The 27,949-nt window shown below is 46.0% G+C and overlaps 2 protein-coding genes across 2 annotated transcripts in view; one reads left to right on the top strand and one right to left on the bottom strand.

The window, feature by feature from the left end:
* B4GALNT3 (beta-1,4-N-acetyl-galactosaminyltransferase 3) overlaps positions 1-5,472 on the top strand; it is a 130,878-nt gene extending 125,406 nt beyond the window's left edge. Inside the window, exons 18-20 of the mRNA XM_032796731.2 lie at positions 45-198; positions 1,253-1,379; positions 2,169-5,472. Coding sequence (XP_032652622.1) covers positions 45-198; positions 1,253-1,379; positions 2,169-2,277 — 390 coding nt within the window. The 3' untranslated portion in view covers positions 2,278-5,472. The remainder of the gene's footprint in view (positions 1-44; positions 199-1,252; positions 1,380-2,168) is intronic.
* A 497-nt stretch (positions 5,473-5,969) lies between these two features.
* Positions 5,970-27,949, bottom strand: part of NINJ2 (ninjurin 2) — a 75,435-nt gene continuing 53,455 nt past the window's right edge. Inside the window, exons 2-4 of the mRNA XM_032796735.2 lie at positions 15,620-15,851; positions 11,380-11,560; positions 5,970-8,457 (exon numbers count right to left, since the gene is read on the bottom strand). Of these exons, the coding sequence (XP_032652626.1) occupies positions 11,403-11,560; positions 15,620-15,851 (390 nt within the window). The 3' untranslated portion in view covers positions 5,970-8,457; positions 11,380-11,402. The remainder of the gene's footprint in view (positions 8,458-11,379; positions 11,561-15,619; positions 15,852-27,949) is intronic.

Consider the following 27,949-nt stretch of genomic DNA (forward strand, 5'->3'; position numbering starts at 1 on the left):
GGATGAAATCTCCTTATGACTGATATCTGTGTGATTGGTTCCAGGATCCACACAGTATCATCTTCCTGTGTGATCTCCACATCCACTTCCCAGCTGGGGTCATCGACTCGATTCGGAAGCACTGCGTAGAGGGCAAGATGGCCTTTGCACCCATGGTTATGAGGTTGCAGTGTGGCGCATCTCCACAATGGCCTGAGGGTAAGAGGCCAGGGCTCTATGGATATTTTCTTTCGCTATTATCGGGGTTGTCCAAAATCTTGACCTTCTGGGTATTACCAGGGCCACTAAGAGAGTGACTAGATGTAGGACTGGGTTTAACTGAGCTAAAATCTCAATGCCAGGTGCCAACATCTCAACAGGGGATTGTTACTGTGCATTGTATCGCAGTGTTAAGCAAGCAGAGCCATATAATGCATGTGAGTGGTGTATTGATGCAGGATGCGTGAAGATTATACTGGACACCGTTTAGGGTCTTTTTATACACTTGGCTTCCTCAAGAAAATCCCTCCTCTCTCTCAGCTTCTCTCCCCTCACTCCAGCTCCTTGTCTTTCTGCTGTGGCCATAACTGTTCCCAGACTCATCTCCGCTGGGCCCACAACTGACCCAAAGAGGACTGATGCAAGGACCACCAAAGCCACTGCCTTAGAGCGTCTCACTTTGGTCTGAGCTCATTCGTCTGTTTTCAGTGGGCATAGATCATCCCTGCTGAGAAGAGCTGAGAGACAGCAGGCTCTGGGTCAGGGGGCAGCACAGCTGTATAGATGTGCACAGTGCAACACTGCTGTTAGGTACAGAGGGCCATCCAAGAAGAGAGTCTGGGACTTCCTATGATCCTCTCAAAATCAGAGCAAAATTCCAGTTTCAGTATTAACACCCAAGGGACAGGGACAGATCATCGATGTTGGGATAATACAGGTGAATTAGAAAGTGTGTTGCTTTCACATGAGAGATGAGGGCATCTGTCAGAGCTAAAAGGAGCATGTGCTCTCTAGCCACTTTCAGAACTTGTTCTTGGGATGTCCTAAACATTAACACCTTGTACGTTGGTGCTGGGTGTTAGATTTGTTGTGACTAGAGGTGCTGGGATTAGTTTGTGTGTCCCTTCCAGTTCTTTGGCTCAGTTATTGTCCCAGGGAAGTGTGGTTGTTTGTCTCTGTGGAAGCAGGAAACACCAGGGCTGGGAATCTCCTGCTTCATTCAATAGTGGTTGAGGGTGCAAGCATGGATGATGACTTTTAGTTTTGTTCGCAGGCTATTGGGAGGTGAATGGATTTGGTCTCCTAGGCATATACAAGTCTGACCTGGATCAGATTGGAGGGATGAATACCAAAGAGTTCAGGGATCGCTGGGGAGGAGAGGACTGGGAACTCGTGGACAGGTGAGTGGAGATGTTCCACCAGCTCTGCCCATGTTGCAGTTCAGTAGAGCAGTCCCCCTTGATTCTGAGGTGGTAGGGACGGAGAGAGAAGTGAGCTGGGATTCCTGCTGAAGTAGAGCAGTAAGAAATGAAGGTGACAAAGGTCACAGTGTGCATTCCCTGTCAGTGGGCGACTCCCTGAGCATATCCCCTTGAGCAGCACATTGGTTGTCAGAGCTAAGGGGGCTACTGTAACCAGAATGCCTTATCGTAGCCACTGACATAGGAAAGGGGAGAGCTATCTCCAGAATCCTGGTACCTTCCTGCCACCCCCTTGGCAGGCATTGGGTAAATCAGACACATACAGATGCTCCCAGTGCATATTTTCGACCCCTTCCTGATCTTTGAACAGTGTTTAGTACAATGGGGCCCTGATCTCAGCTGAGGCCTCTAGGCTCCATAATAACACACATAATAAATGCCCAACAAGGCAGCTATTTGGAGTAAGGTCATCCGGGGCCATGGGGTGCAGTTACATTTTTTGAAAAGTTTGTGATATGAGGCATCCCTTTCCCTCACCCCTTCGTGCCAGACAGCTCTTTTGCATGCTGTACAAGTCCTAGATCTCAGCAGCCCTTGGTTGTAGGCCGTAGCAATCTTTTGGGCCATTATATTAGTGCAATGGTTTGGTATGCGACACTACAGAGGCGACTTTCACATCACCCTAGCCACCCTTCCTGCCAACCCGTCCTTGGAGTGTCTTACTGAACTAATCTCCTCTTGAATTTTCTCCTCTTCCTTCCCCCACAGGATCATGCAGGCTGGCCTGGAAGTGGAACGACTGTCCCTGAGGAACTTCTTTCACCGATTTCACTCCAAGCGGGGCATGTGGAACCGACAACAGTTGAGGACACTGTAATGTTCGGCCACAAAGCTGCCCGGCAGAGCCAGCCACCCTTATATCAGCACATGCACCTCGTCTAGGCACATAGCCGAGAGTACACACTCCTCCTCTCTCCGGAGTCATCCTAGGAGATCAGACTTACAGGTGCCTGTGAAAAGGGATGATCAGTATATAGGAGTGGGAACTTATCTTTGGCACTCGTGAGCCATTGGGTCTCAGACATGGGGATCAGTGACTCGCTCTGTATTTGGGGGAGCCTTAGACAAGCGAAGGACTGGTTACCCCTGACACTGATGCACCTAGAGCCCCTGACTGATGGTACGATAGAAGTGATGGCAAGCTGTCTGGAGTGTCTTGCATGGTGCAAATTTAAGAAAAGGAACAAATCCCAGTTACAACCAGAATGGATTATTTACAATAAAGCTGCAGCTTCTTCTGATACTTGAAAAACTCTAACACCCATGTCTTTGGACAGAGGACCAAAGGAACTTCTCTGAACTGTGTTGTGTCCTCATCCCCATGTACCTGCCCAGCCCAGAAAAGTCTGAGAAGCTGTTAGGCACTCTAGGCTGCCAGTGCTTAGCCCTATTTGCCACTCTTTCATCTAAATCACTGGGAAAATCTACACTCCTGTTCAACAAACCATGGGCTGTATCTGGAGACTCAAACACTTTTTTCCCTCATGAGAGACCTCATTTGCTTGCAGCTGGCTGGGGCTAATGTTAAGAACCACTTTGGTTAGTTGTTTCCTGCCTGAGGCTCATGCTGGGTACTTGGAGAGGACAGGTGAGGCCATCTCAGTAGGAACTGGGAAGCCATATCAACAGCTGTAGCCCAGTCAGACAAGGGTGTGTCCCGGCAATAGCTGGGAACTCGTAACAGAGGGAAATGGAATATTTGATTGTCTGAAATACTGTATCTTTGTCAGTGAGAAGGAGAACTGTTTTGCTCCTCAGACCTGGTCTATAACACAGCATCTGGGGGTTAATTTAATAAGTTATGATTTCACAGTTGTTTTCTATGGTAGATTCTATGTGTGTGAAGAACTATTTGTTTGCATAGTGGAAGGACAGGAGCAGTTCACAATGTTGCACTTATGGAAGGACCAGATGAGCCTTGTGCTGGCACTGGTGAGATGGATTTAGGACCTGGGGCTTGCACTGGTGACAGGACCATGGAAGTTTGGTGACTGCACTGATGAAAGGAGTTTTTGCTTTGGTGAAAGGAATTTGGAGGAGACCTTGTTCAAACTCTGCCAAAACCTAGGGTGGAATCTTGCCCCCACCAAAGTCAATGGTAAAACTCCTGTAGGGGTAAGATTTCACCCCTAATGACTGGGGTATGGTCCTTTCTCATAATTCAAGGAGTGCAGAGATCCACAGCTTGGCTGGTATGGGCTAAGTCAATGCTCCACCAACCATCAACCTCCAGGTTTGGGGAGGGCATGCAATGCAGAGTGGAGCAATGGTGAAAAATGTACAAGGGGCTACTGAGTCTTTTAATCCATTAAATATTTGTAGGACTGTAGCCATCTGGGATCTAAGAAGATGCAGTATCAAACCCACTGCAAATCACAGCAGTCTTTGTAACTAGGGAAGGTACTTTTCATATTTAGAGACTGAGAAATAACATGAAAATGATTTTTGGAGGGGAAAAGAGGTGGTAGATGAAAACTCTCTGTTTTTAGAAGTTTAATAATGTGGCAGTTGATTGTTTCTGATTGGAATAGTTGATATGCATCTTTAGTGCATGTCCTATCAGGCTGCTTTATTCAGGGGCTTGTGCACATACTTGCAGGGCATAACAAATCTCTAATATTTGCAAACCCTCTTTCCAAACTCTGGATTCCTTGGGATGGCAAGTCTCATAGCATGTCTGAACTGGCTCTGTAAAGAAATTCATGTGGAATGGGGACTGGTTGACCTAGAAGATAAGCAGTGGGATCCAATGAATTAGAAATATTACTTAGCACTTTCGAAGAAGAGTGTTGTTTTACCAATGGGGAAAGTGAAGCATGAAGGGTCAGAGACTGCCTGTAGGGCTCACAGTAATAGAGCTGGGCATATCAAAAGAGATACACTGTCAGTAGACAGATACTGGGTTAGATGGACCTTTGGTCTGACCCGATACGGCCATTCTTATGTTCTTACGTACAATCCTTGCTCCATTAATATCAATGGCAAAACTCTCATTGACTTCAGCGGGATTAGGATTTCACCCAGGGTCTTCTGGTGCTCACTCAGCTATGCTCCTTCCTTGTGCCTTTCAGTGAGATTGGTAATGATCAAAACTGTTTACTTCCTTAAGGGCTCTTTGGTTGTCTATGTGAAATAGGTGGTAGAGTCTCAGTCCTATTCCCAGAGGGCAATTATGCACACCACAAAAGCCACCATCACAATTGGCATTAGTTGGCAGCCTCAGCAGAGAATCCTCAGAGGAAATTCTCCATGGAGACTGAACCTGCCTGTCAGCCCTTGAAGTAGTCAGTAGAGGTCCGGGTTGAGACTGCCACTTGTTGTGGGGAAAGAGAGGAGTATCTGCTCCAGGGCTGTCAGGCCAGCATGAAATGCATATGAAAAAGTCAAGGGTTTAACCCCAAGGATGCTGCTTCTCCCCCACCTGCCCTAATCAAAATCAAGAACAGAGTGGAAGCTGAGACTCATGGATTCTGGCTTATGTCACTCTAGTTTACGCACTGATGGGATTTGGGTGGGTCATGGGGTTCTCCTCTATCAGAAAGGAGACATGTCTCAGGAATGGCAGCTCCCCAGAGATCACAAAAGGGCTACGGGGAGCCTGGCTTTACCAAAGTGGGGAAGTGGGCTTCTCCAAAAACTCAATCTCATTTCCATTGGCATTATTTGAAGGCATCCGACCCTTTCCACTGCCTTGTGAACTCCATGATGTTTCGCAATCCAACAAAGGGGTTGAGAGAGAATGGGTTTTATCATGAAAGAATCTGTTGCGTGAACATGATGTGACTGTTTTGTCTTTGTCTTTAACGTTTCCCTCATATGAATGTCTTGCCTTTTCTCATTGCTTGTAAATGTCTGAAATGTTATCCAGACACCAATGCCTGGTGTGTTAATTCTGTACTGTACCTCTGAATTCCACACCTTAAAGTGGCTTTGTGCCTTTAAGATGATTCCCAGGCCTCTCCTCTGTTAGGAGGGAGGATAGGCTGGCACCCCAAGGGGTTTATAAATACAGTTTCTTCCTACAAAAGCTCACTTATGTCTATGTGTGTTCCTCAGACATCTGCCAACAACACTCTTAAGTGATTAAAGGTCAAATGTTCCTCTCTTTGTCTCACCCAGCAAAAGACAAAGTTAATACATGGGGTATAGATCACTCTGTACCCCAGCAGGGGTGCTTCAGAGACCAACACAAAGAGGGGGGATTCAAGGGTCAGATCATGATCATTTTTTCCCCCACTAAAGCAATTGGGGCTGCAGAGAATGGGACAGGAGGACATAGAGGAGCTTCTCTCCTATTAATCAGAGATGCATCACAGGAAATGGAACAGAACATTGATACAGGTTAGTTTTCTACCCCAAGCAGCAAGGAGCACTATAGGGAATGTGACAGAGTCATAATGATAAACCAGTCTTTCCCTCAGCTGGCAGGGGCCATCTCATGGAGTAAGGTGCAGGAGGGAACACATAGCTTAGCCCAGCCTCTGAGACAGACAGTGGACAAACATTAGATCAGTTCTTTCATAGACATTGTTTATTTAAAAGGTTGGTTTAAAAAAAAAACAACCAACCACCTCCCTGCTGCCTACGGGAGTGCAAGCAGCTCAGAACAGAGCTGAGGTCTGATACATAGAAGTGAGAAGGCAGCCAGGAGTGCCAGTGCTTCTGACTCCATGATCGAGAGGTGATAAAGGGCAGACCACCTCTGCCCACTGTGTGCTCGTCTCCTGCTGTGTCATGTTCAGTAATGGGAAGCAGTCTCCACACAAATATGCCTCACATGCAGCACTGCATGGCTTGGCATCTCTGTGAGAGAGAAGGCCATCCAAGTTTACTCTTCCACCTCTGTTGAGTCATTTGTTTGACATTCAGCCATTACTGCTCAGCCCCTGGCTCTGTGGAGCAGGCTGTGGCCATGAGGGAGTGGGTGGATTGGCACCTGAGAGAAGGATATGAAGCTTGTCACCTTTGCCTAAACCCAGTCAGGTCAGTAGTAGTTGAAAGCCATGACCTGATAGTTCCTTGGTGGCCTGTTTGAAATACCCTCACACTGTAGCTGCTAGTGGGGAAATATCGACCTCATAAATCCTCACTGCTGTGCCTGCTAGCAACTTCTTGGCTGCCTCCATAGAGAGTCCAAGGAGTGAAATAAGCACAGAGAACAAACAACCCTCTAACTTTTAGAGATGGTGCCTCTAGCACGTAGATGAGGCAGCTTTAGTTACCCCTGGGCAAAATAACCACAGGTGGATGACAACAAAGTAATCATTAATATTATTGTGTGTATAGTCTGAAGCAAGAAAATCTAAACAGTCTGTCATGGCTACTACTAAGAAATACTCACCATAGGGCTTTGGCCTATAGAAGAACCCTCAGAAGGATCAGTAGGCAATATCCTATAAGATTAATTACTGGAGAGTTAGGAATGTAATGATGCCTCAGCATTTCTATAGTCAGCTAACTTGTGGGTGGAACACACTATAGAAATGTCATTTGCCCCTGTCTCCAGGATGACGATAATACCTCCGATTTAAATTGAAATGCAACAGAGTAGATTTCTGGAAGGAGATCTGAAAAGTCAAACACATAGGAGGTCGTCTCAGCTTGTGGGAGGTAAACAGTGACACCAGCCAAAGTCATGTCAGCAACGACCATATTAGCAGTATCCAGTATCTCTTAGAAGCTCTTCTGAGGAGAATATGTGAATATCATCATGCAATTGCCGTTGCCTTGCCTTTCCTATCCAGCTGTGATGGGAATGTGCATGATGTCAACCTTAGGAATTTTCTATCGGTTTCTTGGATACGTAGGATTTCACCCATATTGAAATCTGACTCTGCCTTTGAGTGAAAAATCATTTAATAAACAGGAAAACATAGTACTCAAGTATGCAAATAACTGACAAGTCAAAAGTATACAATTTTTGAGTGTAACACCAATAATCCAAAAATCAGGCTGCCAGAAAGAACCTGCTAAATAACTCAGAATGATCTGAAGAAACTTTTTTTATTTTTAAATTACTGCTTTGAGGTTGTGTAAAACCACTTTCTAATACAGTAGAATTCTCATCAGGACTAGCAGGATAAAAATCATGTATTTAACAGCATACCTGTTACTGATAACCTTTAATTATAACACCAAAAAAAGGTTTAAACCCAGTTTGCTCTTGAATGTGTAGATGCTGTTTGTTTACTTTTTGCACTTCAGTTAATGTAGACAAGTGAAGCTAGACTGGTCTGTTTCACTTTCTGTGTTTAGTCAGCTTCATTTCCTATTTCTCCTACAGTACCCCCATGTTATCCATAGAGGATTTCTAACAAGGTCCTTGTGGTGGTATCTAAGCATAAGTATCTATTTGCTGTGGGGCTTAAGTTTCCTGCACTGCAGAGGAATGTTCAATGGTTTTCAAAAAACATCTCATTTGATTTTTTTTAAGCAACCTTGAAGAAAACATTTTTATTCCTATTAGTCATCATAACACACTCACCCGCTCCTTTCCTCCCACAAAAACAACCAACCAACCAACCTATATTTGAAACATAAACTGTTCGATAGTGTTACTTTAAGTGTTGCCAGTTACAAAATATCTGGCCAGGGTATGGTTAGTTTTGCTTACCAAATAAATATAACTCAGCCTGGAACTCGGCCCCCTGTATAAAATTAGTTAATACTGAATATGAGAAGCAGAGAATTAAAATCAGAGAAAAGTTTGTTGTTACCTGTGCACAGGAGCATGTTTGGAAAGTGCTTTTTTGCAACTTTTTGTGAAGCTTTCTAGAAACCACTGCACAGCTTGCACTAGCGTTGAAAAAAATCAGTGGAAATTTCATTCCTGCAAAGCTACACATGCTTTATACAAACAACCTGCATAAAATACTTTGCAAACAATTTTTAAAGAGTAATTCAGTTCTCTGTCTCCACTCAGCTGGTAGGATTCTGCTGAGGTCAGTAAAAAAAAAATTGAAAGAAGGGACCCTAAAGCTGGTGCCACACACACAACCTGCAAGAAAAACAAAAGATGCAAGATAAGAATCCACTAGGTTCCTCAAGTCAGCAAGTATTTCACAGAAGATTCATAAGCAGGATCCTAGGACAGCTTTCCCTCTACTATCTGCCAGTGTTACCTATCGCAATCCATTTCCCTCCCCCACCCCCCATCTACAGGGCCATTCCAAGAAAGCATGCCACCATTGTAACATTTTTTCATGCTATTTGCCCTAAGTAGTTTCCTTAATTCATACTGGATCCCCAGCTAGGGTGACTGCCAGTCCCTTATTTTAAGGGATGTCCTGTGACCATTTTAAACATTGAAGCTTATGAGAATTGTATCGTAAACTTGAAGGCTGTAGAAACATACCCTTGAAAGAAAATACATGTTATGCTAAGGGAAATGGCAGTTTCCCTAAAATGTCCCTTAAAATAAAGCATTGTTCCTTAGTTTTCATTTAGTTTTCCCTTATTTCCATCCAGCAACGGTGATCACCCTATCCCCGTCTCTTCTAGCACTGCATCATTCTAGTCCAGCAGGATGACCTCTGTGCTTATAGTTAACATGCGCACAAGTATTGCAGGATCAGGACTTATGGTAGCATTTAGAGGCCTTACAACGCTATTTCATGCTTTTCAAGTTGAAGAATCTCAAAGCATTCTATGAACCAGTCCTGACTGATTCCTATGGAAGTAAAATCCAGAGAGGGGAGTTAAAAATGTTGTATGGTTCCCTGTGTATTAATCTGTAGGGGTTGTTCTCTATCACACTCAAAGGGGAAGTAATTGCTGCCGCAATAAATATGGTGTTCGGCCTCTAAATCCCACAGATTTCACAAGCTCCAAAGCCAGTGCCATCTTCATGGAAGCCTTGTGCCTCTGCACTGAATCCAGGATCCCACCTCCCTCTCCAATCCAAATTTCCATAAGACACTCCTGCTGGCCATTGCCCCAGCATCCTTGGGGGTTGGGTGACCAGATGTCCAATTTTTAAAGTGACAATACTGTATTTAAGCCCTCCTGCAAGTGTCCCAGGACTCAGCTCACTAGCAGCCTGGCAAGCAGGCTCCTTCCTTCCCCAACTGCCTCTGGCTGGGCTGGCATCCTGGCAAAGCCCAAGACCCTCGTGCCTGGGGCACTGGCCAGGAGGAGACAAGCCCTGCATGTGCCAAAGCCCCGAACAGCGCTGGCACAGGGAAGCCTCTCTGCCCCTCAGCTAAGCTCTGGAGCAGCGTGGGAGTGATTTTCAGCCGGTTTATGCCCCAAACCTGCAGGGTCTACAGCAGCTCCTGGGGCAGGGGCTTAGCACCCTCTTCATCTGCACCTCCCACCCCCGCCCCTCCCTGGGCCCTGTTCCCAGGGAGCGTGGGGCTGCTCTGTCCCCTACATACCCTCCCCTGCTGAGCCACTTCTCTGGCTTGGTTCGCTGAAGCCCCTGCAGTCAGGTTCCTTGGGCCCTGATGCACAATGTATCCTTTGGGCTTAACCCCTTCCTGCCCACCCTGTAGTGCGGGGACAGGAGGCAGCTGGGTTATATCAGTGGCCAGCCTAGAGGTGTTAGCTGCCTTTCAACACTGTGCAGGCGGGAAGGGACAAGCTGCTTCCAGCCACACATGTGGGGGTGGGGGGAAGAGAAGCTTTGCAAAGACAGACCAGGTCATGCCTCCTCCTCCTCTTCCCATGCAGCTGGAAGCAGCTCCTGTCCCTTCCCTCTCGCACAGTGCTGAAAGGCTGCTGCTGGCCACATTCTGGTGTGAATCCTGGCAGAAATCTGGGAAGGGAAGGCATGTGACCCTGCATGCCCTCTGCCCACGTGTTGCCATAGGAAGACAGAATGCCAGGTACCAGGAGAGGCGGGTCTGTCCCGGGGGCCCAGCCAGGCATGGAAGGTGGAGATCACCGGGCAGGGAGGGTCCGGTCAGTCAGTCACACATACACACCCTGTACGAGGGAGGGGGGTGTGTGTATGTGTGTGTGTGAGAGACCTCTTCCTATGTGTGTGTGTGGCAGGGGATGTGGGAGGGGAGGTGTGTGTGTCACCCCTCCCCATGTGAGCTCTAAAGCCTTAAAGATAAGAAGGTAAATAAAAACTAAACGGTATTTCTTTTTAACAGGGGCTCAGTCAACTTAATGTTAATTTGAATGTTTGTACGATTGATTGCCATTGAACTCACTTGAATACAAGTAATTTTACCAGGTGTCCCATATTCAGTATAGGCAAATATGGTCACCCTATTGGTGGGAACTGTTAAGGCAAGAGCTACAAGCCATTAGCTCCCTGTCAGGCTTGAGAGCCCACTCTAATTTAAAGCTGTGATCCCTGGTTTGGATTTGATTTGGAAACCCAGCCATTTGTCTGGACTCCTAGTCACATGACTCTTATCCAGGAATAAAGGTCAAAAATCAGATTCTTAAAATAGTCACCACCACCACATAGCAGTGACCATTTTGAAAAGCTCCCTCCCTACTGCCTCTCTTTCCTTCCACCACCTTTGCCAGCATTGGTCCCTCTTCTGATCTCTCCCACTGCCTGAATAGCTCTTGGGAACCAGGTGCTTTCCCACATACCTGCCACACCCAACTTTCCACTGTCTGACTCCTCTCTCATAGTGCCTATCGTGATCCAGGTTGGGATTTGTTATCTGCTGGACATCAGCTGCTGCTACCAGATATCTGATGAATCCCATAAATGTGGACTCATGACATCCTTGCTTTAGAGACAGAGCAAGGAAATTCCTTTTCCTGAGAGATCATGTCACACAGCCCAGGCTTTCCAAGGGACAACACTATGCACAAAAGGAGCCATGTGTGTATGTGTAGGACTGTCCCCCCCTTCCCTTCCACAACAGCATTGATGATTTCTGAGACCCTTTGACTGCCGAAGCAGTTGACCCTTCCAAAGCTGGGTAGTAGTGGACCCTCATCCCTTCATTACCTGATTCCCTTGTGCTCCAGGCCTCAGTAATGTCTCCTGGTAGGGTAGAGACCAGTCTTCTGCACGCCAAAGCCAGTGATGAAGATGTTGAGGATGACAGTGATGAAGATCAGAGCCGTGGCAGTGTTATTGAGCACATTCAGGCGATGTTGCTTTGACACATCGTTCAGGTTCAGCCGAGCTGAGATACAGCACAAAATAAAGAGATAATTGAAAACTGGCTCAAAGCCTTATGGCCTAAAGCAGGGTTTTTCAAACAAGGGTTGCCGTTTGTGTAGGAAAAGCTCCTGGCAGGCCAGGCCGGTGTGTTTACCTGCCCCATCCGCAAGTCCAGCCGATCATGGCTCCCACTGGTTGCGGATCGCTGCTCCAGGCCAATGGGAGCTGCAGGAAGTGGCGCGGGCCAAGGGACTTACTGGCCACCGCTTCCAGCTGCTCCCATTGGCCTGGAGCAGTGATCCGCGGCCAGTGGGAGCCACGATCGGCCAGACCTGTAGACAGGGCAGGTAAACAAACCGGCCTGGCCCACCAGAGGCTTTCCCTACACAAGCGACAACCCCTGTTTGAGAAACCCTGGCCTAAAGGAGCCATGTCCTGGTCAGACTGCTGAACACATGAGAGGTAGTGGCAGCAAGTTGTCCCAGGGATTGGAGCTGGGAGGATGATTTTATTAATACTATTGTCACAAACAGATAGTTAAGGGTTAATGTCTCTTTTACCTGTAAGGGGTTAACAAACAGTGAACCTGAAACACCTGACCAGAGGACCAATCAGGAGACAAGATACTTTAAAAATCTCGGTGGAGGGAAGCCTTTGTTTGTGTTTTTTTGGGTTTTGCTTTGTTCTCTCTGGGATTCTGGACTGTGACTAGACGTGCAACTAAGTTTCTCTCCATCTCTCTGATACAGTCTCTTATATGTTCAGAATATGTAGTCGGTAATAAGGCGGTTTTAGTCTTTTGATTGTTTTCTTTATTGCAAATGTGTATTTGCTGAAGAATTGTATCTCTGTTGCAATTTGTATGTATGCTGGGGGAGGGGGATTTTCTTAGTGTCTATAAGCTGAAAGACCCTGTAACATTGCCAGGTTAATTTTACAGAGACAACTTTTACTTTTTTCTTTCTTTTATTAAACACTTTTCTTTTAGAACCTGATTGATTTTTTGGTTCTTGTGTAAAACTCCAGGGAGGAGTCTGTACTCACCAGGGAACTGGTGGGAGAAAGGAAAAAAGGCGGGGAGGAAAAACCTGATTCTCTCTGTATTAGTCACTGTTCTTCTCTCTCGGGGCGTGGGGGAAGGTGAATGTCCTCTTTGTTTTAGATTCATGAGGCTTGAATCTGTATTGCCTTGGTGAGGGGGGAAAAGAGGAGGGGGGAAGGTGACATTCCTTCTCTGTTTTAGGATTCAGGAGTGGAATCACAGTGATCTTCCAGGGTAACCCAGGGAGGGGAAGCCTGGGGAGAGCAACGGTGGGGAAAGGGTTACTTTCCTTGTGTTAAGATCCAGGGGGTCTGGGTCTTGGGGTCCCCTGGGAAGGTTTTGGGGGGACCAGAGAGTACCAGGCACTGCAAATCCTGGTTGGTGGCAGCACTACAAGATCTAAGCTGGTAATTAAGCTTAGGGGAATTCATGCTGGTACCCCATCTTTTGGACGCTAAGGTTCAGAGTGGGGACTTATACCATGACAACTATATTACAGAGTTTGTGAGTTGGGGGCAAGGGGGCAGAACAGTGCAAGTTACCAAGAGGGGCCTTGTTTTCTAAAGCACACCCACAGCTCCCGATGACGTCAATCTGACAATCAGGCCCTACGTAAATAACAAGGGAGTTACCTTTGTCTATAGTCCAGGCTCATGCTCCCTTGTCATTCCTTACAGCTCCAAACAGGAACACACACAAGTGCCGACAATGATAGGCCTTTGTTTATCAGCTGAAGGGAGGCTCCAGGCCTGATGGGGTCTGTAGAGACTTTTGCCAAGTAAGACTATGTCTAAGCTAGAAACACTAGAGCAGCAGAGCTGCCGCTGTGCTGCTGCAGCGCTGTAGTGTTTACTCTTATTACAGTGATGGAAGGGGATCTCCTGTTACTGTGGTAAATCTGCAAATTTTTCACACCCCTGAGTGACCTAGCTGGGTCAACCTAACTTTCTAGCATAGCCCAGCCCAGAGGTGCAAAGGAAGGGCTCTTGGTATCATGGGAGGAGGCAACGGGAGGCTTTTATACAAATGATAGAGGCACTGGTGTGTTTGTCAATGAGGGTCAGGAAAGTTTTCCACAAGTGGTGAGGGCACTGGATGAGGTGGCAGTGGGAGGGGAAAGGTGCTTAGGGAGAGCTGGCTCCTCCAGCTCCTCCTTCAAAGTGGGTGTGTGGAGAAGGGGGCCAGAGCAGGTGTGGGAGGCCCTGGAGACACGTGTGCTGACAGAGCAGGCACCCTGTAGTGAGGCAGAGTGGCCTCCCTCTGAGCCTGACGGGGAGGAACTGCCCCATGCCCCTGGTGAGCAAAGTCAAGACAGCCCTGTCTCCTGTACCGGCAGCAGGGGGCAGGACAAGATGGGCCCTTCAGCTCAGTTGCTGTATCTTGCTGCTGAACTCTGGACCAGGGACCGAGCTGTGCAGTGCCATGCCCTGCCCCTGGAGGAGACTGACTGTGGAGAGGAGTTGCTGGGACTGCCATCCTCCATTTACCCCGAGGAGCCTGAGGACCCATGGACTACAGAGCCACGCCAAGGATGGGTGGTTGGAAGTAGCCCAGGGGAACCAAACTTTAGTCCAGTTGTGTTGCTGGGAAATGAGTCAGCATGTTTTGGTGACTTCCCCGCTGACCAGGTGGTGGGATCACCGACACTTTAGGGCCCTGGGGTGGGACCTGGTGGAGCAGTGTGAACATGGGTATCCCTACCCCTTGCTACTAAAACCACCTCTGGGGAGGTGGCCTACTACCTTAGGCTAGCAGGCCTGTGCCCTGTTTGTGGCTTGTCCCAGCCAGGGGGCTGAAAGCCCCTAGACCAGTGGTCCCCAAACTTTTCAGGGTTACGCCCCCCCTTTGCCCCTATTTGCAACCCCGCAGACCGGGAGCAGGGCCTGCAGCTTTGGGGGGTGGGGCATGGACGAGGTAAGGGGGCTGCAGCTGCAGCTGAGGGTGGGTTTGAGAGCAGGGATGTGGCCAGGGGCCAACGCTGGGGCAGGAGCAGAGCCACAGCCAGCCTGCAGTGGGGGCTGGCAGCTGGGCCTGTGGCTGGGTGTGGATCTGCAGCTGAGGCTGAGGCTGGAGACGGGGCCAGGCACAGGGACAAGAGTTGGGCCAGGGTTGGAGCAGAACTGGTGGAGGGGAGGGGCTGGGTGGTGCTCCTTCCCTGCCCCCCAGGGGGGCTAGCCCGGGCCAGCTACGCTTTCTGAACGTTCCTCTGCACCGCTTAGGGGAGTGTGCCCCACAGTTTGGGGATCTCTGCCCTAGACTGTGACTGCTGTCTGCTCCAGCCTGAAGTCTGAAGCTAAAGCTAAAGACTGAGCCCAAAGTGTTAATTGCTGTCTACCCAAGCCAGGAGGCTTTGGCTAAAGACTGCTCATTGTTCTGCCCTGCCCAGAGGGCCAGACCTACGGACAGTGTAAATTGTCTCTTGGACTACAGAGTCCCTCTTACTCTGCCCTGACCAGAGGGCCAGAGCCCTAGTCTGCTAATTGACTGCTTCTTGTTTGATGTTGTGAGACAGGGTGGCCTCTCTCTGAGTCTGACAGGGAGGAGGACCACAGAACCGCTACAAACCACAACAGCAGGGAGCCTTTGGGCACATGTCTCGGACCAGCTGAAACAACCCCAGTTAGCTCTTGTACACACAGCACAAGGACAGGTTTGGGATCAATTAAATGAGGGTTGGATAGAACTGCAGGCTGAATCATTCTGTTAGGCCACAAGCCAGGGACAGTATGGAGGAGGGCAGAGTGCAAGGATGTGGTGCAGGTCATGCTGGGGGAGTGCAACATGAAGGAGAGCAGTGTGGGGAGATGGCAGAAACAATTTCCCATCCCTAGTACAGGGGTGCAGTGATGGGAAAGCAGAGGAGTGAAGGAGTGGTAAAGCTCGAGGCTAAGATGGAGAAGGAAGAAATGCATTTGCTGGTAGATTCTCTAATTTGAAGGGAAAATAATGTGGGTCTTTGCACCAGCCACCCATTCCTCCTTCCATGACCCTGATTGCTGCTGACAGTGGAGGCGAACAGAAGCTCAGAAGATATCTTACCAATGATGATAAGAAGAATTCCAATCACCACCTGGAAGAAGAGAGAGATGCTGATAAGCGATATCAGGGTGGCATAATACTGGAATGAAACCCCCTGCTCCAGCACCGCTTTGAGTTGTGTGACATTGGCCATGAACAGCGCCACATCCAGCATGCTTTCTGCCACACTCTTCTTAGTTGCATAGTGGTTGATGTTGATTGGATTGTCCCTCCTTGATCCAGGATTCCCTGCCTGGGTAGAATGGAGAGTGAGAGTAAGATTTCTAAGCAGACTGGCCGTCCATTCTGGCTTGAGTATTAGCCCCACCAAGGGGGTAAATCTCGAAAGCTTTCAGAAGGCACATTCCATGAACCTGACAGGCAGAAAATTTAAAAGAAACCCTTCTCCCCCCGACCACAATTGGCCTGTGGATCTCATTGCTACAAGATAATTGGGGAGACCACAAATTTAGCAGGATTAAAAAAAGAATTGGACATTTGTATGATTAATAAGAACAGCCAGTGTTAGTCATATGGCTTAACAAAATCCAGGAGTTATGAAAGAAAGGATATTTAACCCTCATTCTTCGAGGCACAAAGCAACCTTATGTTAATGGGGGATTAGGGAGCAATATTCCCCCATGGACAAGGTACTCCAGGTCTGCCTACAGCAGGGTTCTTACACACTTTCCTCTGAAGCATCTGGTGCTGGCTGCTGTCAGAGACAGGCTACCAGACTTAATGGACTATGGGTCTGATCCAATCTGGCAGTTCCTATGTTCCTACTCTTGAAACACTCCTCCAAACTGTCAGCTGTTTTAAAACACAGACACACAAGGTCTGTAGGTGTAGGTCAGCCTCTGCAGGGAGCAGGAGAGGCATGGAGTGATGGGTACACTTGTAAATATACCAGATATTAGCCAAGCTCAGTAGGAGAAGCTGGGACTTGCAGTCTGTGAGCTGCAGCTTGTAGTGGACATGAAGGCAATTGTGGGATGATGCATTTTAGGGCTTGCTGGGCCACATTCAGCCTGCAGATTGCACCTTTGGCTACCCTGACTTAATAAAGAGTACAGAGAAGAGCCAGCTACTACTACATCCAATCAGCTAATTCCTCTCCCTTGCCTTTGTCAGCCATCCTGACTAAATTCTGAGTCCTGCAGCTTGTTTAGACTCATTCCCCTGACCCAAATGGCCACTGGGCCGGCAGAGTGTGAGAGACAAGCACGGGGCAGAAGGAGTTGATGATCTTTAATTAAATATTCACTGGCAGCGTGGTGACGTGGTAGCAAATCTCAAGTGAAGGAAAAAGCCAAGATCTTGAAGGATCGGACTATATCAGCAGAATATGGAGGGAGGGATAGCTCAGTGATTTGAGCATTGGCCTACTAAAGCCAGGCTTGCAAGTTCAATCCTTGAGACGGTCAGTTGGGGATTTAGTCCTGCTTTGAGCAGGGGGTTGGATTAGATGATCTCCTGAGGTCCCTTCCAACCTTGATAATCTAACACCATAGCAAAGTAAAGGAAAGATATAACTAGTTGAAATCTGTAGCATGCTGGGCTGCAGCTCTGGAAAACAGGCTGTTTCTCACCCAGAGCCTTTAGAAAGCTGGAAAATCAGCCACCTCATGGTTTTCTGACCACAGGGCCCTTACTGAACTCCCCATTTTGAGTTTATCACCTTATCTGAGCTTTTCCTCATAGGATCTCCCATTAGCTGTGCCATTTAAGTCTGTGAGAGAGAACCAGCTGCAGCCTGAAGGTGATAATTTTAGCTCCCTGTACTGTAAGCTGTTGATCCCTATCTCCTGGCAGGAGAGGACTCTGGTGACACTATAGGATATGTCTGTATCAAATTATGAGCTCTTTTTGTAGAGATATTGACTACTAGGCTAACCTTGTCTGAGGGCAACCTATCATACTGGGCACAGCTCAGGAGAAGTGTTTATAACATCTCATTGAAAAACTACACTAAGAGCCATCACACTGCATGCTAGGGCCAGTGATTTTATCTATCTCTCAATTATTGACCCACTCCCAGGAAGCAATGGTTTTTCTACATGAGCCCACATGGGGTGGGGACACAGACCTGACTGCTGGATCTGAAACTATACCATCTGTCCACATGGCTTGGAGACAGAGGCTCTATTCAAGAACAGGGTTCTTCTGCTCTGGGCAGGACAGAGGGGGGCCAACCATTGCCACATTTAAGTACTGACAGGAGACAGAGGGCAGGAGGGACTCTGTGCATGCTGAAACACTGCTGACCCTTGGACTCAAAAGAAGGGGTGAGCTCAGACTAGTGGAGGGTGCATCTGAGAACTCTTGTTATGTCTAACGTTCTGTAACTCTCAAGTGCTTTCAGATTAGACTGTAGTTAAGAAATTCCTTTGCTAAGCCTGTGCTCCTTGCTTTTCTGCCACTTTGTGTCCAGAGGGGTTACACTAAAAGCCCAGAGTGCCCACAGCCTAGGTGGAGCTTTAGGGAAGCATGTGTAAGTGAACGGGGAGCTCAGGAGAGACACTGCTTTCAAGGTCTAAGGCAGCTGGACAGTGGCATCCCATGTCCAAGGAAAGGCATCTGACAAGCAGTAGGAGCCTAGGGGTATGTCCTGGAGTTCCAGATCTAGAAACAGTGTGTCATAAACAGATAGTTAAGGGTTAATGTCTCTTTTACCTGTAAAGGGTTAAGAAGCTCAGTGAACCTGGCTGACACCTGACCAGAGGACCAATAAGGGGACAAGATACTTTCAAATCTTGGTGGAGGGAAGTCTTTGTTTGTGCTCTTTGTTTTGGGTGTTGTTCGCTCTTGAGACTAAGAAGGACCAGACGTAATCAGCTCTTTCAATCTTTGAATTCCGTCTCTCAGTTTCAAACTTGTAATGTATTAGCCAGGCAAGGCATGTTAGTCTTATTTTGTCCTAACTTATAAAGGTTCTTTTTGCTTTGGAAGGATTTTACTCTGTTTGCTGTAACGTTTGACACCTAAGGCTAGGGGCGGTCCCTCTGGTCTATAGGAATCCGATTACCTGTAAAGCATTTTCGCATCTGATTTACAGACATTACTTTTTACCTTTTCTTTCTAATTAAAAGCTTCTTTTAAGAAACTTATTGATTTTTCCTTGTTTTAGATCCAAGGGGATTGGATCTGGACTCACCAGGGATTGGTGGGGGGAAAGGAGGGGGATGGTAAATTTCTCCTTGTTTTAAGATCCAAGGGGTTTGGATCTGTGTTCACCAGGGAATTGGTGACGTCCCTCAAGGCAGCCCAGGGAGGGGACCAAGTTTTGGGGGAATAGAGAGTGCCCCAGACACTGGAATTCTGAGTGGTGGCAGTATACCAGATCTAAGCTAGTAATTAGGCTTAGAAGTGTCCATGCAGGTCCCCACATCTGTATCCTAAAGTTCAGAGTGGGGAAAGAAACCTTGACACAGTGACTAGACACTACCTGTAGCTAGTTGAGCTGGAATCATGTGGGACCCAGCGAGTGGGTCCACTCGCAACAACAAATTGGTGGCCATACAGTGGGGTCCTGAGCAATACAGTGGGGTACTGAGCCAGAGTAAAGCAACTGTAGTTTGTTCCATTTATATGGTTTTCTCCTGTGGTTTTTTCCCCATTCTCGAGGAGGCAGCACATCATCCCAGTGAGATAACACTAGGCATTGATAGCTTCTTTGTGTAATGATGCATTAAGGATGTGAGAACAATGAAGCTAAGCAAACAAGACAGTGCTTCTGTCAGACAAGTGACTGGCACAAGTAGGCTTAACCATCTGTTCCCAGTCACTTACCCAGAGGCAAATAAAGCAATTTTTTTTTTCAAATTAAAACCTTTTTTTAATCTGGTACTGAGCCCTTTAGCTTGAGTGAGAAATCATAGAAATTTAAGGCTGGCAGGGACCTCAAGACATCAACTAGTCCAGCCCTGTGTGCTTACGCATGACCAAGTAAACCTAGAAGGCCATTCCTGACAGGTGCTTGTCGAACCAGTTCTTAAAAATCTCAGATGACAGGGATTCTACAACCTCCCTTGGATGCCAATGCCTAACTATCCTTACAGTTCGACAGGTTTTTAATATCTTACCTAAAACACTCTGACTACAGATTAAGCCAGTTACTTCTTGTCCTACCTTCGGTGGACAAGGAGAACAGTTAATCACTGTCCTCCTTATAACAGCTCTTAACATATATGAAGACTGTTATCAGGCTCCTCTTCACTCTTTTCCCAAGACTAAACATGGCCAGTTTTTGTAACTTTTCCTTGGAAGTCAGGTTTCTAAACCTAGTGTTTGTGTTGCTCTCCTCTAGACTTTCTCCAGTTTGTCCACATCTTTCTTAACGTGTGGCACCCAGAACTGGACACAGTGCGCCAGCTGAGACCCACCAGTGCCAAGTAGAGCAATTACTTCTTGAGTCGTACATACAACACTCCTATTAATACATCCTAGAATGATTTTAACCTTTTTTGCAATGGCATCACATTATTGACTCATATTCAATTTGTGATTCACCATAACTCCCGGATCCTTTTTAACAGCACTACTGTGTAGACACTTATGCCCCATTTTGTATTTGTGCATTTAATTTTTTCTTCCTAAATGTCGCATGTTGCACTTGTCTATATTGAATTGCATCTTGTGGATTTCAAACCAGTCCTCCAATTTGTCAAGATGTAATCATGCCTTTGGGGATCATAACTCAGAATACCAAATTCAGGACAAAATAGGGCAGATACACCACTAAACTGGAGGTTATTCACCCATGAAATATACCATGCCAGCAACAAAAATAAACTTCTGTTTCACCACACGGGCTAATAAGTCAGAAAATCAGTTTCCTTAGGCATTCCAGTTCTTGTATCACTACCAAGAACATTGGATTTAAAGGTGAGTGGTTCTTTAAAACCAGTCTCACCAAACAAAAGGTTCTTCTGATCCCAAAGGACCAGCCACACACCCAGGTCACTATAAATCTCAGATCTTACTCAAAAATCACACTGTTGCCAATCCTTTAGTACCTAAAATCTAAAGGTTCATTTATAAACAGAAAAGTGAGAGTTAAAGTTGGTTAAAGGAATCAAATACATCAAATAATTGCAAAGTTCTTGGATCAGGCTTGTAGCAGTGATGGAATAAACTGCAGGCTTAAGTCAAGTCTCTGGTTGCTTACAAATCATTGGAAGGTCCCCAATCCCTTGGTTAGAATGCTCCCATTAGTATAAGTCCATAGTCCAGAGGTCTGAGCAGGAAAGAGGCAAAATGGAGGTGTTTCCATGGCCTTTACAGCTTTTGCCACGTAGAGGGAAAACCATTGTTTCAAACAAAGCCCTCAGCACAGCTGGTGAAAAATCACAGGTGGCAAGATGATGTTTGGCATCACCTGGGCAAGTCACGTCTATGCACAATTTCGCTTAGTCACAGCAGGAAGCCATTACCTATACTACAGATGGAACGTCCACAGGAAAGTCCATTTAGTGTAGATGGGCATCTCTCACAGTCGATTGTGAGTTAAGTGTCCCTGGATGAGCCACTTAATTTGAATAGTCCCTTCAAGATGTGCAGGTGTTAGTCCAGGAACAAACATTTGAAATCCAGGAATAGAGACAATACTCGTAGCTTCAAGTACAAAAATGACACATGCATACAAATAGCATAATCATATTCAGCAAATCATACTCTTTCCATAGACACCTTACTTTACAAGCTTTATACAAAATTTGTTGTAAATATATAATGGTGGTTGAAACAATGATCAGCATGGTCATATTTTATCAGATAAAGTCACACAATTCTAATCCTATCTTCCAAAGTGCTTGCAACCCCTCCCAACTTGGTGTCATTCACAAACTTTATAAGCATACTCTCCACTCCATTATCCAAATTGTTAATTAAAGTAATGCATGGTACCGGACTCAGGACAGACCCCACACAGGACCTCACTAGATAATGTCCAGTTTGACAGTGAACCATTGATAATTACTCTTTGAATATGGTCTTTCAACCAATTTCCACCCACCCAGTAATTTCATCTAGACCACATTTCCCTAGTTTGCTTATGAGACTGTTATGTGGGACTGTGTCAAACGCCTTTCTAAAATAAAGATATTTAATGGCTACTGTTCCCCTATCCACTAGGCCAGTAACCCTATCAAAGAAGGAAATTAGGTTGGTTTGAAATGGTATGTTCTTGATACATCCATGTTGGGAATTCATTATAACCCTATTATCTTTTAGGTGCTTCCAAATTGATTGATTAATAAATTGTTCCAGTATCTTTCCAGGTATTGAAGTTAGGCTGACAGGTCAATAGTTCCCTGGGTCCTCTTTCATCTCCTTGTTTAAATGGATGTGACTAGCATGGTGCAGTGTGAAAAGGTGATGAGCTGTATGTGTTTGGAATGGGCATAAAATACAAACAAGCAACTTTTTTCTGTCTCACTGGGACCAAAGACAGTGCTATATCTCGCATGGGTGCACACACTCACTCACTGCCAAAGGTCTGGCTTCTCCAATCAATGCTTCCTCTTCTGGGTCTGTGGTTCTTTTTCCCCTTGCTTAGCTCTTGTCACTGCAGTGTAACCAAAATGTTCACACCTGATGCCAAAAGTTAGGCACTGATAGCTATCTTCAGGCAACTAAATAAATGATCTGATTGGTCAGCGGTGCTGAGCACCTCGAGCTCCCATGGACTTCAGCTGAGTTGCAGAAATTCAGTGCATTCAGGTTTTGGCCTTTATAGAGGATTCTCCCCGTTACAACAGTAACGCCAAACTTTCCTATAAACATTTGGATAGCAATGTTACACTTGCTCACAGGATAAAGACAGCCCTGGAGTGGCTTCAAGGTTGTCCCTTTACTCTGGGATTGCTGACAATATGAGCCTTATCAAAGCCAGCAGCCGTCTGAGATAAAGCAAAGCCAAGTACACGCAAGAGGGTTCATTGATGTATTTTATATGTTGACTTGAAAGAACTGAGCTCTTGACCCATCTTGAAATTATTCACTCTCCTGTAGCATAGGAAATCTACTTTTCTCCCTCCATGTTGTCAGGGAAGAGTGCAGTCAGACACCAGGCACTGTCCTGAAGCTGGGCTATATGTAATAATGTATAGCAATGACCAGTATGAGGCAAACCTCAACTGAAAATGCATCACAAAGATGGACAAGTATAATTATCCTTCTTTTACAGACAGGCAAACTGAGCCACAGAGACGTAAAGTCGTAGAGTTTAATGGTAGAGGGGAACACCAGATCACATAGTCTGATTTCCTGTATATCACAGACCATCAGAGAGTTGCCAAACATCATAGAACAAGTTGAGCTGGAGAGAGAACCCAGGTCCTCTGTGTCCCTGTCCTATTTGTTCCAAATTAAGCAAACCTCTTGCCCGTGACACTACTATCCTTGGTGCAAAACTCACTATTATCTTGGACAAATTCCTTTTATTTTCCCTTTTGTGAAATATGACACAATGATATTATTTATTAAAGTGATAGACTTGGGTTGTTTGGGTCCAATGTTTAGGTTTTGTATAAAAAAAAATGGTTTTATAAAACCTCATTCCTTCATTTAAAACAAATGCATTTTAAAATGTAGGTTTGATTAACTTCTTTTTGTTGATGGTGTTACAAATGAGAGTAGGGAAATGGGGGTGGGTGGGTTTAAGTTATGACTTTTTCAGTTGAGCATGTACTGTAGCAAACTATGAAGTCACAGTGACAGTATATTCTCCATATGACCACAAGAGGGTGCACTAAACTGCCTCTGCCTACTACTGTACTGAGTCACATAGGCCAACTCCATTGCAAGAAAGGCTAGTAGAAAAATGTCTATCGAAACGGTCTTTCAAAGGAAAAGGAGGGTTTTGATTAAACACTTTTTTTTTTGTAAGAAGTATCTGCTTTTCATGAAGACTTAATTTTTTTGTCAAAATATTTTGGCCAAAAACTTTCTGGTTTTCAGCCAACCTTGAAAATATACATAGAAAATTTCAGCAGAAGCAAAAGTTTTCTATGTTGAAAATTTCCATCAGTAGGAACACTTTTTTCAGACCAGCTCTTATTGCAAATCTGTTTTTTATTACACTCGTGAGGAGAGACTAAAAGAGACACTGGAACAGCATGAGACAGGAAAAGAAAGATGTGAATGATAATCTTCTTCATGAGAGTTTGCCGGCAGAGGGAGTGTCTAGGGAAACACTGTACTATGGAGCATCAGTTCCAAAAGAGCTGCTGTGGAATGCCAAATAAACCACACAGAGAGAAAGAGAGAGAGAGAGGTAAAGCACACATAGGGAAAGGAGTAAAGACATGCATTTCGCTCCTAGATCCTAGCAGATAAACATCTGAATTCAGAAGAACACACATCAGCAAACATATGAAAACATGCATAGAGAACACCACACACACAAATATTTGGCACTTCCATAGCATTTTGCTTCTGAAAATTTAAAAGTATTTTGTAAACACTTATTGACCAAGCTAAAAACATAATAATAACCTTGAAACGTACAAAAGTAGCCTTATCTCCATTTTACAAAAATGAAGAAATTGATGCAGGGTTTAAAGGCCACATTTTCAAATACCTTCTATTTTTAGGTGCCCTGTTTTAGACACTTATGACCTGATTTTCAGAGATGCTTAGCACCTGCAGCTCCAGACCATTTCATCTGGTATTGGGGGTGTACTACTCAGTAATTCTGAATATCGACTCCAAAGTGAGTCAAGTTTGGGTACTGAAAATAAGAAGCCACTTTAAAAATGTTGACCTGAATAACACGCCTAAATACGCACAGGGTCAGTGATAGTGTTGGGAACAAAATCTGGATACACCTGATTCCCCACCTCTACTCTAGCCAGTAGACTATGCTCCCCCTCATTCATTTTCTAACCACTAAACCATGTTCCTCTCTGTGACAGGATAGTCTGTCTCTGTAAGGGTAGTAGGGCATAGCAGTCAGCCCACTATGTCCTGTGGTGTGGCTCTTTAAGATTTTGTGGCATCTGATATATAAGAGGTCCCAGGAGATATCAAATAGACAAGATAGAGGTAATATCTTTATTGGATCAACTTCTGCTGGTGGACGAGACAAGCTTTCGAGCTACACAGATCTTGTTCAGGTACAGAAAAATGGTAAAAGACAAAAATAGTTATTGGCAGAGAAGAAGCAGTCATGGGAATAGTGTTTGGAAGGAAATCCCACTACTGTTTCTTTAAGGGCTGGAGACCCGAAGCCTTGCAGAAGTGAGCTGGGCAAGGTTCCCTTCTCTCTCAGCCAGTTGGGATGAGCCTTGGGAAGGGGCACGGCATATACACTGCCTCTTCCCTTGTAACAGAAAGAGGTCTGCCTGGTAAACCCTCTGAACCTGAGGACCAATTGGAAAAGAGAGGCCAGCTGAAGAAGAAACTAGCTAAGGCCCTACAGCTGGCCTAATTTACAACGTCAGCTCCAGGAAAGAAAGCTGGTGGATTTTTGCCTTAGGGAGAAACAAAGGGATTGGCTGAATTATAACTCCAGCTCCAGGATGAGAGTTGATGAGGGACTCCTGTCTTAATGAGGGATACTAGAAGGACTGTTTGAAATACTGCCCAGCTGTTGCCAGAGAGGACACAGCATTGCTGGGAGCTGCTTTGAGGAAGCTCCTCAGTAGCTGGTTGGGGAAAAGTGCTGTTGAGCCACAAACACAAGGTTGGGAATAGGGGAGTTACCAGACCTGTGGAAGATGCTGACAAACAGGAAAAAGGTAGGAGCAGTAGAGAGAAGTGGTGAGGGATTGCAGGATCAGTCCTTGGCTGCCTTTGGAACCCAGAGGAGAGGGTGGGTGGGCAGGTAGGTGGGCCTGGTTTCCCCCTACCTCTCCTCCAGACCAAGAGGAAAAGGAAGTACAGGACAAAGGTCAAGAATGATGAGCCCCAGCTGGGGACCAAGGGCCTGGCATGCAGGCCTCTAGACTCTGAGTTTTCCTATTTTGGACTTTCCTGTTAACCCTAGAAAGCGATGGGACAGTGAAGTGATAGGGCTGGAGGGCTAGGCTATGGAAGCTCCACTGTTGCAGAACAGGTATGGACAAAGTGGTGCTAACATAACCACTACCATGCCATGGCCTGGTACAAAGAGAGATGCTTTGGAGGTGAGCATGCCCTGTGACAGCTCCCTCATCAAAGAGATACATGCTAGCATACATGTGCTAAGACATGGACAGATATGTAGAAAGGTGACATGAATGGTCCTGGATTATTAGGCATATACAAGGGCATGTGCGTACAGAGCAGTATGGACAATGATTTAAAATGTGTAGATTATAAATCCCTTTAGGTAGAGATTGTGCCTATCTCTGGGTTTTGTACAGAACAAACACATCGGCAGTGTCATCAGATACAAGTAATAATAAACCCTGCCATGCAGGCTACAAGCAAAAGGTAAATTCAGTCTTCAGGGCCCATTCCCTCCTTTGCCTCTCTATTGAGGCTTCCAGCAAGGAAGTCAATTGTAGTGGTTGGTTTTTGTAATATGGACCACCCATTCTGCTCACTAGGGATCTGATCCAAAGCCCATTGACATCAGTGGAAATACTCCCATAGACTTCAGCGGGCATTGGATCAGGCCCAGGAATCAGGATAGAGATACCTTTCTGGTATGTAAAGCCCCTGGAGGGCCTTAATCAAGAGCCCCTCTCAGAGAGTTCATGTATCCCGGTGATGACAAGAGATGCAGCCCTCCTGGAGTCAGAGCAGCACCTAAATGTGAAGGAATGGTCTTAGTAACCAGACACTCAAAAGAGAATTGTGAAACCAGAAAGGAACTTTCCAGCAAGCTGATAGCTGCCTGAGGGGTTAGAGCCAGCTCTGCTTCTGGTATGGAAGGTCAGGCAAGTGGCCAGCTGAGATGCCTATTTTTCACACTCAAACCCCTTTAATTTGTCATATTCACCTGTTATGTCCTGTCTAGCACTTAGACTGTAAATGCTCTGGGACAGGGAATGTCGTCTTCCTGTTTCACACCTAGCACAATAGGCCCTCCTCCTTGATTGGAGTTCCTAAGTACTACTGTAATATTTAAAAATGGGTCAAATTCTCAGCCAGTGTGCCAGCCAGTTGAAATCGATGGAGCCTCCCTGATTTATACCAGCTGAGAGTCTGCCTAATAGCTCATCTGATTACTTCTTACTGTACTGAAGATATCCAAGAACAGAAGATTAAAATGGAAACCTAGCACCACACAAAGATAAGGAATTTAGCCTTTAAAATCTTCAGGGTAATGTCTGGAAAGGAATATTTAAGCCCAGGCTGTCTCCTGGCTGTGGCTCGCAGAAGGGTCCTCTGACTAGGTGGAACTCAGAAGAGCAGCCTGGGTGAGTAATGAAGTAACATAGCTGCACGTACACTCACACTCCTCCTCTTGCCCTTGCCCTCCGGCTGACACTACAACAGGATTCCACTTCCCAGCTGTCTGTCTGGGTGCTCACAGCCTGCAGAGACCTGCTTGTTGGATCAAATGTGTGCTCTGCCTCTCTCCAACTCCTCTTGTCTTTTTATCTTAGTATCTGGCTTGCCCCATATCTTCCCTTTCTCTTCTCTCTTTCTTGATCTAGCATCACCTTCCCTTGCTTGCTTCTTCACTCAGTACTTCCCCCTTTTCTCTTTCACCTCTCCTTCCACTGAGTTCTGCCTTTCTCTTGTGCAGATCCATCTCCCTTTTCTCCCCTGCCTTGTGTCCATAGGTGTTCCTTCTTTCTTCCTTACACATAGTGGCACTCTGCACTGCTGCGCTAGGATATTCTCAGATCCATTCAAATCTCAGCTGCCATATGGCTTTCTGGGCTACAGAGCAACATAAATAATGTATCATTTAAATAACTGTCCTATCAAATAAATAAATATCTATATATCCATCCTCCCAGTTAAGTGTATTTACAATACCGAATTGAAGATGTCCAGGAATCAACTGGCAGGCAGCAGGATTGAGCTGCTATTAGAAGAAAGATAACTTTCCTTCCTAAATTGTCAGGATGCTTTGAAGGGGGTGCTGGTGGGGGAGCCTATTTCCATAATCCAGAGGAATTAATGAACTTGAAATCCAAGAGCAGCATGGCCCCAGCAATCACTACTTGCTGATTGGGGGGCGGGGGGGAAGGCGGGGAGGGTTGGTTGATGAATAGAAGTAGTTGCATGAAGGAGGAACCTCCTTTAATATGCGGAACACTGGGAGTGCACCGAAAAGGATTAGCTGGAGCAACTATTAAAGCCAGGATGTACAGGCTAGACACTGCAGTAACTCCTGTTTAGCACCCGAGGTAGATTTATCCTAGTGCTTGAGAAAGCAAGTAGAAACTAAAACCAGCCATCCAGCTT

Source organism: Chelonoidis abingdonii, chromosome 1, assembly GCF_003597395.2.
Source record: "Chelonoidis abingdonii isolate Lonesome George chromosome 1, CheloAbing_2.0, whole genome shotgun sequence".
NCBI lineage: Eukaryota > Metazoa > Chordata > Testudines > Testudinidae > Chelonoidis > Chelonoidis abingdonii.